Source organism: Bos taurus, chromosome 3 (assembly GCF_002263795.3).
Source record: "Bos taurus isolate L1 Dominette 01449 registration number 42190680 breed Hereford chromosome 3, ARS-UCD2.0, whole genome shotgun sequence".
NCBI lineage: Eukaryota > Metazoa > Chordata > Mammalia > Artiodactyla > Bovidae > Bos > Bos taurus.
In genome coordinates this window covers 70,539,180-70,551,654 of record NC_037330.1, presented here as the reverse complement: position 1 = coordinate 70,551,654, position 12,475 = coordinate 70,539,180, and the positions used below count along the sequence as shown (strand labels likewise).

At 36.6% G+C, this 12,475-nt stretch overlaps 1 protein-coding gene across 5 annotated transcripts in view; it reads left to right on the top strand.

Annotated features, from left to right (window-relative positions):
- The window catches only part of TNNI3K (TNNI3 interacting kinase), a 346,902-nt gene that overhangs the window by 4,985 nt on the left and 329,442 nt on the right, over positions 1 to 12,475 (top strand). For all 5 annotated transcript variants that reach the window (XM_059884731.1, XM_024989528.2, XM_024989529.2 and 2 more), the window contains 2 exon segments: positions 9,517 to 9,602; positions 10,675 to 10,772. In XM_059884731.1, the coding sequence (XP_059740714.1) occupies positions 9,517 to 9,602; positions 10,675 to 10,772 (184 nt within the window).

The window sequence follows — 12,475 nt, the reverse complement described above, 5'->3', positions numbered from 1 at the left end:
AACAAATTGACAGTTTAATGCCTACCATTTGTCAGGCATGCACCTAGGTATTTTAAAGACTCTTGAGAGTCCCTTGGACTGCAAGGAGATTCAACCAGTCCATCCTAAAGGAGATCAGCCCTGGGTGTTCTTTGGAAGGAATGATGCTAAAGCTGAAACTCCAGTACTTTGGCCACCTCATGTGAAGAGTTGACTCATTGGAAAAGACTCTGATGCTGGAGGGATTGGGGGCAGGAGGAGAAGGGGACGACAGAGGATGAGATGTCTGGATGGCATCATCAACTCGATGGGTGTGAGTTCGAGTGAACTCCAGGAGTTGGTGATGAACAGGGAGGCCTGGCATGCTGCAATTCATGGGGTCACAAAGAGTCAGACACAACTGAGCAACTGAACTGAACTGAACTCATATAATTGTAATTGTATACATGTAAGGTGCTTTGAACACCGTAACTGTCACATGGACAACACTCAAAAATGTTAGTTAAAAACTAATCATCATTATTTATGTTCACATCTTTCTGGGGTATGTATTGCACTTACCATTTTATACCTGAAGAAAATGAGGCTAATCAAGTGAAACTGGCTTGAACCAGGTTACACATAGTTCTCTCTAACTTAGTACCTTGCTCACTTGCACTACCTTTCCCTTTTTTTTCCTCCCTCTGTTCTTCTCTCCCATCCCATACTGGAGGGAAAATAAATATGGATAATATTATCTTTGAAAACTTTTCACCTTCACAATGCCACTGTACAGTTTTGCTATGTCCTGTGTATTAGTACTGTCGCTACATGTGGTAGTGGAGGAATGTAATTTATAATCCCACTCCCACTCCTTGGTGATACATGGACTTCTTCCACGATCTTTGTAAACCACTTATAAGTTGGCTTTCCACATGCAACTTTTGAAAGACTTCCAATTTAATTGTTTTGTTTCAACGTTTTTAAGTCTTTAGAAATTTTAGAACTATGTTTTTTCTGATTTCATCATCAAGCCTACTTTTTACCTGCTTAATCTGTAATATATCTATAAAGAGATCCCCAAAGAAGTTATAATTTTTCAGTGCTATCACTTTTCAACATAATCAGAAGAACCCTATTTTTTTTCTCATTTTTAACCTTATTTTGACATTGAATAGATATACTTTGGTCAATAGTGTATTAACACTTTGAAATTGTGAAATGTCTCACTTTGAAATTGATTAGGTTTAATGAATAAAAATAGTCAAAAGTTTATCCCATGAGAAAGCAGTTGCAATGTTAAGAGGAATTAAGAAAAAAAAAAAGGAAAGAGAAAAATAATGAAGGCATTTTCTGAGTTGTATCTTCCTGCTTCTTTTCTTCCTGAAAAGTTCCTCTGGCCCCAGCTGCAGTCCACCATACTTATCCAACAAATGAAATATCTCCCCTAAATCTACTTTTTCAGAACTATAAACAATTATGAAATTTAGCTGTTATAAAATGAATAGCTCCAGAAACAATACAGGCTGATCTTGCCTAAAAAGAGTGAAATTCTCTATCAGGGCGCTAAGTAGAGTGTTGAGGGAGGAAATTACATCATAATAAAATTGAGTGAAAGATTATTTGATATGTTTGGTGAGTGCATTGTGTTAATTAACAATGAAACAGAAAACAAACAAACAAAAAGATCGCAAACCAAAAAGCAGAGAATTCACACTGTCCCAAGACTGTTTACCTCTCTATATCCTTTCTTGCTTGTCTACATAAAACTTAGTGGGGTTTACTGGTGGCTCAGATGGTAAAGAATCTGCTCACAATGCAGGAGACCCGGGTTCAATCCCTGAGTCAGGAAAATCCCCTGGAGAAGGGAATGGCAACCCACTCCAATATTCTTGCCTGGAGAATTCCATGAACAGGTGAGCCTGGTGGGCTACAGTCCATGGAGTTGCAAAGAGTTGGACAGGACTGAACAACTAACACTACTACTACTAAGTAAAACTTGTTATGAATAATAGTTTTACAGGAATATTGTGCAAAAACATTCAAGCAGCTTGATCTCAAACTCTCACTCACTCTCTCTCTCTGCCTCTTTCTCTTTAACTTCGTACTTAACTCAGTTTTACTGGCTTTCTCCATTTTATCCTCCTTCCGATCTTCCCTCCCATCCCATGCTACCTTCTTCTTCCCTTTCTACTTTCCTATCCCTCTTCTCAAATGCAAAGCAAAATAATAAAAAAGTTAAAATAATTAATACCAATAGTCTCAACACTCTAGTAAAAATAATTATTACAGCACTAGTACTTACAAAAGTTTTAAAAGATCTAACTCATTTAAACCTCAAAATAACCCTATGAGGTAAGAATTCTTATTATATCTATTTTATTTTCCTTAACTACTTTCATTTCACTTCAGTTGCTCAATCATGTCCAACTCTTTGTGACCCCATGGACTTCAGCATGCCAGGCTTCTCTGTGCATCATAAACTCCCAGAGACTGCTCAAACTAATGTCCATCAAGGTCATGATGCCATACAACCATTTCATCCTCTGTCATCCCTTTATCCTTCTGCACTCAATCTTTCCCAGCATCAGGGTATTTTCCAATGAGTCAGTTCTTAGTTCTTCTCATCAGGTGGCCAAGTATTGGAGCTTCAGCTTCAGATCAGTCCTTCCAATGAACACCCAGGACTGATCTCCTTTAGGATGGACTGGTTGGATCTCCTTGCAGTCCAAGGACCTCTCAAGAGTCTTCTCCAACACCACAGTTCAAAAGCATCAATTCAAAAAAAAAAAAAAAAAGAAATCAATTCTTCGGCACTCAGCCTTCTATATGGTTTAACTGTCACATCCATATATGATACTGGAAAAACCACAGCTTTGACCTTATGGACCTTAGTTGGCAAGTAATGTCTCTGCTTTTTAATATGCTGTTTAGGTTGCTCATAACTTTTCTTTCAAGGAGCAAGTGTCTTTTAATTTTGTGGTTGAGGTCACCATGTGCAGTAATTGTGGAATCCAAGAAAATAAAGTCTGCCACTGTTTCCATTGTTTCCTCATCTATTTGCCATGAAGTGATGGGACCAGATGCCATGATCTTCATTTTTTGAGTGTTGAGTTTTAAGCCAGCTTTTTCACTCTCCTCTTTCACTATACAAAAGGCTCCTTAATTCCTCTTCGCTTTCTGCCATAAGTAGGTGGTGTCATCTGCATATCTGAGGTGATTGATATTTCTCCCGGTGATTTTGATTCCAGCTTGTGCTTCATTCAGCCCAGCATTTTGCATGATGTAGTCTCATATAAGTTAAATAAGTCAGGTGACAATATATAGCCTTGACATACTTCTTTTCCAATTTCTACTGGTCTTTTGTCCCATGTCCAGTTCTGACTGTTGCTTCTTGACCTACGTATTTCTCAGGAGACAGGTAAGATGGTCTGGTATTCCCATCTCTTTAAGAATTTTCCACAGTTGATTGTGGTCCACAAAGTCAAAGGCTTTGGCATAGTCAATAAAGCAGAAGTAGATGTTTTTCTGGAACTTTCTTGCTTTTTCTGTGATCCAACGGATGTTGGCAATTTGATCTCTTGTTCCTCTGCCTTTTCTAAATCCAGCTTGAACATCTGGAATTTCACTGTTCATGTACTGTTGAAGCCTTGCTTGGAGAATTTTGAGCATTACTTTGCTAGCATGTGAGAGGAGTGCAATTGTGCAGTAGTTTGAACATTCTTTGGCATTGCCTTTCTTTGGGACTGGAATGAAAACACCTTTTCCAGTCCTGTGGCCACTGCTGAGTTTTCCAAATTTGCTGGCATATTGAGTGCAGCAGTTTCATAGCATCATCTTTTAGGATATGAAATAGCTCAGCTGGAATTCCATCAACTCCACTAGCTTTGTTCATAGTGATGCTTCCTAAGGCCCACTTAACTTTGCATTCCAGGATGTCTGGCCCTAGGTGAATGATGACACCATTGTGGTTATCTGGTTCATGAAGATCTTTTTTGTATAGTTCTTCTGTGTATTCTTGTCACCTCTTCTTAATATCTTCTGCTTCTGTTAGGTCCATACCATTCTGTCCTTTTTTTTTTTTTTCTTTGCTATCATTTAGCTCCAGGAATACAGTAACATGTCAAAAACTCTTCGCAACCTCATGAACTTTACAGTCCATGGAATTCTCTAGGCCAGAATCCTGGAGTGTGTAGCCATTCCCTTCTCCAGAGATTCTTCCCAACCCAGGGATCAAACCCAGGTCTCCCGCATTGCAGGCAGATTCTTTACCAGCTGAACCACTAAGGAAGCCCAAGAATACTGGAGTGGGTAGATGATCCCTTCTCCAGCAGATCTTCCTGACCCAGGAATCAAACCAGGGTATCCTGCATTACAGTCAGATTCTTTATCAGCGGAGCTACCAGGGAATCCCCAACTCTTCTTTATCTACCACCATATCTCAATAATTTTTAAATGTATAAATGAAAGAATGAATATGCTTCATAGTGTTAGTTTGCAAACTTGGTCTGGGAGATACTGGAGAAATACGTTTCTGTGTATTTCTTGGATATACATCCTGGGAATAGGTCTTATTGATGACTTTTCTGTTTTTATTAGGGTTTTTTGGGTGGGTGGGTATCAGCAGCATCCATTAAAAACTACACAAGAAGTTACAACCAGCCGTTTGAAACCTAAATGATCAATTTTGGAAACTAGATGGCCCAAAACAAAATTTGGCCTTCTTTCCAACTTTTTGCCTTTACCTACATTTCAGCCAATGAATTAATTTAAGAAATGTATCTACCTATCTTTAGATTTTGCTTTTGCCAAGTGTTCAAATGTTAAATTTTAATAAGTTTCCATTTGTGATCATGTCACATATTTCCTTGAAAGGATGGGATCATGAGAAGAAGTTTAATTGGATCACAAAACTACTACTTTTCAGGATAAAAGATAAAGGCTAAGGAAAGAGTTCATTATGTTACAACAAAGAAAGTAACCTTTGGACACAAAACAACCATTTTTAATGATTAAGGACAGAATTTATTATTAGAAGTATATTCATAATAGTGACTTAATTTTAATTAGGAACTTCATTCATGCCCCAGCAAGCACTGTGAACTTATTAGGATATGTTAAGTTACAGTATGGCATGGCAGGTGATGAAAAATGTAAGGGAGAATTAAAAAATAAATTGAGCTTAGAATATTAGAATACGTAAGTGGTATTCATTTGGCAGCGAATTTGACATGTACAGTTCCTTAGAAGAAGCAGAAGAAGAGAAAAAGAAATATCTATCCCAGGAATGATTGCTTTAAAATCTTGAATACTTTAATTGCATGTGTCAAAACAGAAATATTTGACTATAAGCAAGTGGGAAGTAAGAATTAGAATTCAAATATAGCCCCAAAGTTACTCTCATTAAAAAATTACATTCCAGTCATTAAAATTTAGATTAAAATTTTACTATTAAAATTGTACTTGACTGCCACTGTGGGAATCTATTTTCTGCTTATTCATTTTGTTGGCATTCACAGAAGCTGCATGAGTTTAGGGAGAGTAGAATTCAAGAATTCAAGAGGAAAACAAAAGTAAGAGACTACAGCTCAGTTTTGACAGAATGCTATTTAGCACTCTATACTGATTCACACCTGTAAAGAAGGATGTGCGGGTTTGATTGCTGGGTCAGGTTACAGCCCATGGAGTTGCAAGAGCAGGACACAACTTAGCGACTAAACCACCACTACTACTGATTCACTTATGAATGGTCAAGTCTAGTATAAGATTTAATAAGTTAAAGAATGATTGGTAAATAAAAAATCTCTAATTAATTCATATTTTCAGTCTTATGTAAATAGACATTCATTTGGTATTTTTAAAAAAATAAAACATTGGATGTTAGCACTTTACTTTTCTGTTTATTCAGTATGTACTTCCTTTGCAAAGCTGCATGGAGCATTAAAGATCAGGATTAATGCTAAGGTCAGTGCAGGATTCTATCTAGTACACATATTCCCAAGACTGATGCACTTAAATGATCTGGGAATTAGTGACTAGTTTCTATCAAATAGACTGTTGAAAGCAACCTGAAACAAGCATTAAGAACAGAGGTGGAGCACACAGTTGATGTTCAGTAGATGCTGTGCCAGACTGATTGAATATATCATCAAAGCTAGATCATGGAAAAAGAAAGCAATTAAGTCTATCTTCTCAGTAAAATGATTTTCAGCACAACCTTTTTTCCTTTGGATTTTGTTGTTCTTTTAATCGCTTCAGTGTTAATACCTTCCCCATAATAATGATGCTGCTGGACTTGCATCACAAAACCGTGATAGTTTGCGCTGTGAATCACTGAGTGTTGCTCTGAATCACTGATAGGTGCTAGGTGTCACGACAGTGAACTTAGTTAAAATAGGGAAACTTACAGGTTGTCAAATGTGAGAGGTCAAAGAAGGTCAAACTCGGTTTGAAAACTGTGCTAAAATTCTCTCAAGGGAGAATGGCATTGAAACATGTAAAATATCATGTAAGAAACGAGTTGCCAATCCAGGTTCGATGCACAATACTGGATGCTTGGGGCTAGTGCACTGGGATGACCCAGAGGGATGGTATGGGGAGGGAGGAGGGAGGAGGGTTCAGGATGGGGAACACATGTATACCTGTGGTGGATTCATTTTGATATTTGGCAAAACTAATACAATTATGTAAAGTTTAAAAATAAAAAAAAAAGATTTAGACTACAAAAGGAAAGTCACATATTCACAGTAAACTTGCTAAAAATCAAAATAATATTTAATAACATATCATGTACCAAATAATGTAGAAAGTACTTAATCTCATTTTCTTCACAATGCAATGTCATATGAATCATTTTAATAATTTTGTAACTGAAGAAAACGAAGCTTGAGGGGGTTAAATAACTTTCTCAAATTGGAGGGGAAAAATATACTACTTAAAAAAACAGAAACAGGATTTCAATCCTGGTGTATATACAAGGCCCATGATCTAAGTACTTACACTGCTGAAATGATTTCTTCCACTTTTAAAACATCAAAACATGGTAGGTATTGCTGCATAATATTAGAGATACACACTGACAAACTAATTTACTCAAGGGTTTATTACTCCAGAGGAACTCTCAAGTTCTATCTTCTTTCAGCATTTGCCATATATTCCATTATAGTTAGCTCACAAGACAGTACTTTCTCCCATTCTCTCTTAGGCTGAAGATTTTACATAGTTCTTTACACTTAGCAGAAGGCTTCCCTCTCCTGCCCCACTCCAATGCTCTGTATCCTGTCTTATATTCTTATTGTATGTTTCCTTTGCTGGAGGATGACAGAACCAAGGAAGAAAAGCCAAAGCAGTTCAGAGCAATCTTCAGTTGCTACTTACAGTTTTCTTTTCCTTTTTATTATGGACACTGAAAGTGAAAATGTTAGTCTCTCAGTCTTGTCTGACTCTTTAAGATCCCATAGACTGTAGCCTGCCAGGCTCCTCTGTCCATGGAATTCTCCAGGCAAGAATACTGGAGTCATTCATTCTCTTCTCCAGGGCATCTTCCCCACCCAGGGATCAATCCCAGGTCTCCTGCATTGCAGGCAGATTTTTACCATCTGAGCCATCAGGGAAGCCCATTATGGGCACTAATTTCCTACAAATTTTAAAAGAAAAATCCAATCTACCTAGCTTTGAAAGTTGAGTTCAGTTCTTCAGAAAACCAGTGTTATTTGAAATCATAACTATAGAGAAGATGTCTGTGAATGCATTTCCAAGTCTGGGCTACTGAGTGCACTTTTTTTAGGATTACCTATCAATGAAATATCTCCAACACATCTATAATACAATTAACTTTGAGAATTTAGATGTATGGCTCAGCCTAAGGCCATATATTTCCAAGAACCAAATTATTTCATAAAATTTCCATTCATACTATGAAATAGGTATACCATTTACAATTAGGCTCATTTGGGTAGACAATTTAAATAGTGGTGTTTTCATCCGACTTTTTTTTTTTTTTTCTTTTTGCATTGTTCATTGAGGTAGGAGAAAGTGCAAATAGAAGCAAGTTAAATTCTTAACTATTTTTCATGAAATCCTGGGTTCCTTGCTATATTAACAATTAGTAAAAATGACTTGGAATTTATTGTACTTCTATGTGTGGCATTCCAAAGTGAGTTGAAGTATGTTTCTCAATATGAGGAAATGTATCTATGGATTTTGCTACTGAGAAGTTGAAGCAAGAAGGCTAAGGAGGTGGAATTCTGGAATATTCTCCTGTCTCTGAAAACAAACCACTGGACTTGCCGTTGCTAATTAAACCATTTTACTGAGATCCTTCACATTCCCTAGAATTAGAGGCTTCTCTTTTTAGCAGCACTCTGGAGAATAGCACCTTTTCTTTTTCTGTTTTAAAATTTCAATAGCTTTTGAAGTTTTTAACTGGGTGCCTTGATAATAATGTTCTGAATTCATAGTACCTTTCAAGTGTACGTACTTTACGAATGATAATAGAAGGCTTATTCACCAAAGACTTTGCTATCTCACTAAAGCTGCTGGAGATTTAAATGGCAGGAGGCAGCCTGGAATTAACCTGGGAGGCCAAAGATGTGATCTCATATCTACTGAAAAAATGTCCTGGCAGTACCAGTGACCTCAAGAGGTTAAGAATTTTAGCTTTACATTTTTTTCAAAGGCTACCTATGGCTCTCTAGGGCCCTCCTGGGGCAATGGTCTTTGTTCAGACAAAGTCAAGGATTTCATTAATTGAATCAGTAACACTACTTCTCTTCTCACCTGGGACTGTATCATAGTACCCTATCAGAGTTTAGACCTTCTTTATCTGTGAAATCTGACCCAGTCAGAGTATAAGAAAATTTTCCTTCAGGCAGAATTTGTAATACATTGGGACTCTATTCCTGTCTCCAGAATCTTATCTAATGCTACTATTTTTTTTTCTTTTTGGAGAGAATTTCTTGAATTTCTCCATAAGTATTATATAAGGTGTTGATTGTAAGAGAAATGAGTTTCCTTTCAAATATCTGTGTTTTCTACTTATTCATAAATTTTAATTCATCAGGGTGCCCTGAGAAGTTCAAATTATACATAGAACATACCTTGTATGAGAATCATTAATTTAAACTTGATCTCTCAAACTTTTAATATTATTTCTCATGATTTTAATTGTTCTTCAGCTAGTTGTTGTTGATCACTAAGTCATGTCTGACTCTTTGCGACCCCGTGGACTGTAGCCCACTGGGGTCCTCTGTCCATGGCAATAATACTGGAGTGGGTTGCCATTACCTTCTCTAGGGGATCTTCCCATCCCAGGGATTGAATTCACATCTGCTGCATTGGCAGGCGGATCCTTTACTGCTGAACCATTAGGGAAGCCCCTCTTCATCTAGAGGTATAATCAAAATTATTTTTTCTAGGTACAGAAGAATCCTATAAAAGATATATTTCTGAATTTGTAGTAACAAGATTCATATTATAATTTTTCAAATGAGAAAATGATAAACTAAAAGCTGAAATTTGTAATCATCTGTAAATTTTTTTTTTTTTTTTTTTTTTTAGCTCTGATGATGCCTTCAGTAAAGTCAATTTAAATTACCGCACAGAAAATGGTCTGTCTCTGCTTCATTTATGTTGCATTTGTGGAGGTGAGTGCTTGGAACTCAATACTCTGTAAACTAGTTATATGTATACATGGTCAGTGATTTGAGCTGCTTGATAGTCTACAAGAGAATTCTATTCATACTCAGTTTTTTCTTTTGCTTTGCTTCAAGTGAAGAAGTAACTAACTTCTAGACAGATATTTCAATTGATTTAGCTCTAAATTTAAGTTTTATTGTGTTCCTACCTTGAATCAGGTATGCTTGGAAAAATTTTTAAAGACGTTTTTTCAGTATCAGGCATGCTAGCCAGGGATTAGGTTAAATTCAGATGCACTTAAAGCATTCCTCAAAACATCATCTAGCAATTGGTTTACAATCTGCAGTAAAATATATAGAAGGTAATAAATGCCAAAGACAAAATCCCAAAGTGAAAATTAGTCAAAGTGAAGACTAAGTGAAATTTGGTTCATAACTTGTTCTGTTCCATTCCTTAATGTATCCCAAGCATCTAGGATGGTCCCTGGCATAAGTAGGTACTCAGTAAATTTACTGAATTGGTAAATGAATACTTTTTTTGTTAATCCAAGCTAATATGCTTTGGACTCAGTTTTTAAAAGAAGACTAATGTATAAGTATTGACTCTAAATATATCCCATCACCACTCCCCAAACAACATATCTTCCCAAATGTAAACACACTTTTCCAACCTTAGTCATTTCCTCGATATTTCTCTGATCTAAATAAACTAATGGTGTAGTGATGTTCTGATTTCTATCTAAGCTTTTTCACAAATATTAAATCATTTACTAGGGTGAATGTTTTCATGTTTTTACTTTTTAAAGTACTATTAGAAGAGCACCAAATAAAAAATGTAGCATAAATTCATTAAAATACACAGCACTGATACAAAGTTTTATAAATGTAGTAGTAAAAATGTTCACTAATAAGTAAGGCTGTTGATTAACTGAAAACTTAACAAATGGCCTGCAGAACAGCAGTCTAGCATTTTCATTCATTGGTGTGATGTTTATAATTCCACTACAGATTAACTTAAAGATTTTTAAGTCCTTTAGTCTATCTCCACAATTTGACTTTTCTCAACTTTTTTCTCTCTAAGGCAACAAGTCACATATTAGAACCCTTATGTTAAAAGGTCTCCGCCCATCTCGACTGACAAGAAATGGATTTACAGCCTTGCATTTGGCAGTTTATAAGGTACACAAGTTTTGTATATTAGAACCAAAGATGATGGGCTTTGGTTTTTGTCTGATTTTTCAAATTAGTGATCATGGAAATATGCAGGGTGATGAGAACATTACGTTACCGGATAGAGTTCTAGCTACTTCTTTGTTGGGCAGATATCATCAGAACATATTCACTTTATTGCTTTCCATCTTTATCTCATTTAATTCTCACAAGAACCCTGGGAATAAATTACATTATTATCTCAGGGTTACATGGTTAGCTAGTGGTTAGCCAGAATTTAAGATCTGACAGCCTGGTTTTCTTGCCAGAGCTCCTTCCAAGGAGACCAAGCTGCCTCAATGTAGAAGATGATGAGGCTGCATTTGAGGATGAAAGAAGCACATTGAAGCTGCATTTTTCTGTGTATTTTCCTAATAAACAAATATCTCTAGGGCTCCTTTTAGTTTCTTTCTTTTATCATATTTATGCTTCAGTTGTTTTTGTTTTTTTTTTTCTTTCCTTTGCATCAGACCTTGGTTTTAACATAATTTCAGTACCTTAAAAAAAAAAAAAAAGTGGATTGGATAAACTGGGATACTCAGTGTTGGGGTAGATCCTTGAGACTGTCATAAATATGAATTTATTCAACATATAAATTAAACATAAAAGCTCATTTTCTGACTGTAGTAAGCTTCTACTTATTCTGTACTTATTATAAGCTAAATATCTCACTAGGTTTTATATACTTCATTTCTTTAACATTAAAATAATTTAGTGGGTTTCCTGTTAGTACTTATTTTATGGAAAAGGAAATTGAAGATTACAGTTGGATATCTAGACAGAGAAGCCTGGCATGCTGCTGTCCATAGGGTCGCAAAGAGTCAGACCTGACTGAGCGACTGAACAGCAACAAATGATTAGTATCAAGTACAGTTGGCTTTTATTGCATATATTGTTCTTTCTCAATGTTGTATGAATCTGTAACAGGATTTTATTTCAGTTTTGTATGTGCAGGTGTGATAGTGGCTGGGGCAGGGAGTGGAGAGGGGGCAGCTGTTTGCTTGTATCTGGATCACTTTCACTTTGCTTTGCAACCCTCCCCCAACCTTTAGAGAGTTTATCTCAAAGGTGTGGGGGGAGAGAGCTGATATTCCCATGATTCACATTCACATATGTTCTTGTGATTCATTATGCAAATGCTCTAATCTTTATTCTTTTTCAAGCTCAATCAGTGCTTAGTCAATTTGTCCAATTCCTTCTGGAAGAGAGTGTCAGTAAGTGCTAAGTTGTCTTTAAAACCAAAATCACCGCAGATGGTGATTGCAGCCATGAAATTAAAAGATGCTTACTCCTTGGGAGGAAAGTTATGATCAACCTAGACAGCATATTAAAAAGCAGAGACATTATTTTGTCAACAAAGGTCCGTCTAGTCAAGGCTATGGTTTTTCCAATGATCATGTATGGATGTGAGAGTTGGATTATAAAGAGGGCTGAGCACAGAAGAATTGATGCTTTTGAACTGTGGTGTTGGAGAAGACTCTTGAGAGTCCCTTGGACTGCAAGGAGATCCAACCAGTCCATCCTAAGGGAAATCGGTCCTGAGTGTTCATTGGAAGGACTGATGCTAAAGCTGAAACTCCAGTATTTTGGCCACCTGATGCGAAGAGCTGACTCACTTGAAAAGACCCTGATGTTGGGAAAGACTGAGGGCAGGAGGAGAAGGGGACAACAGA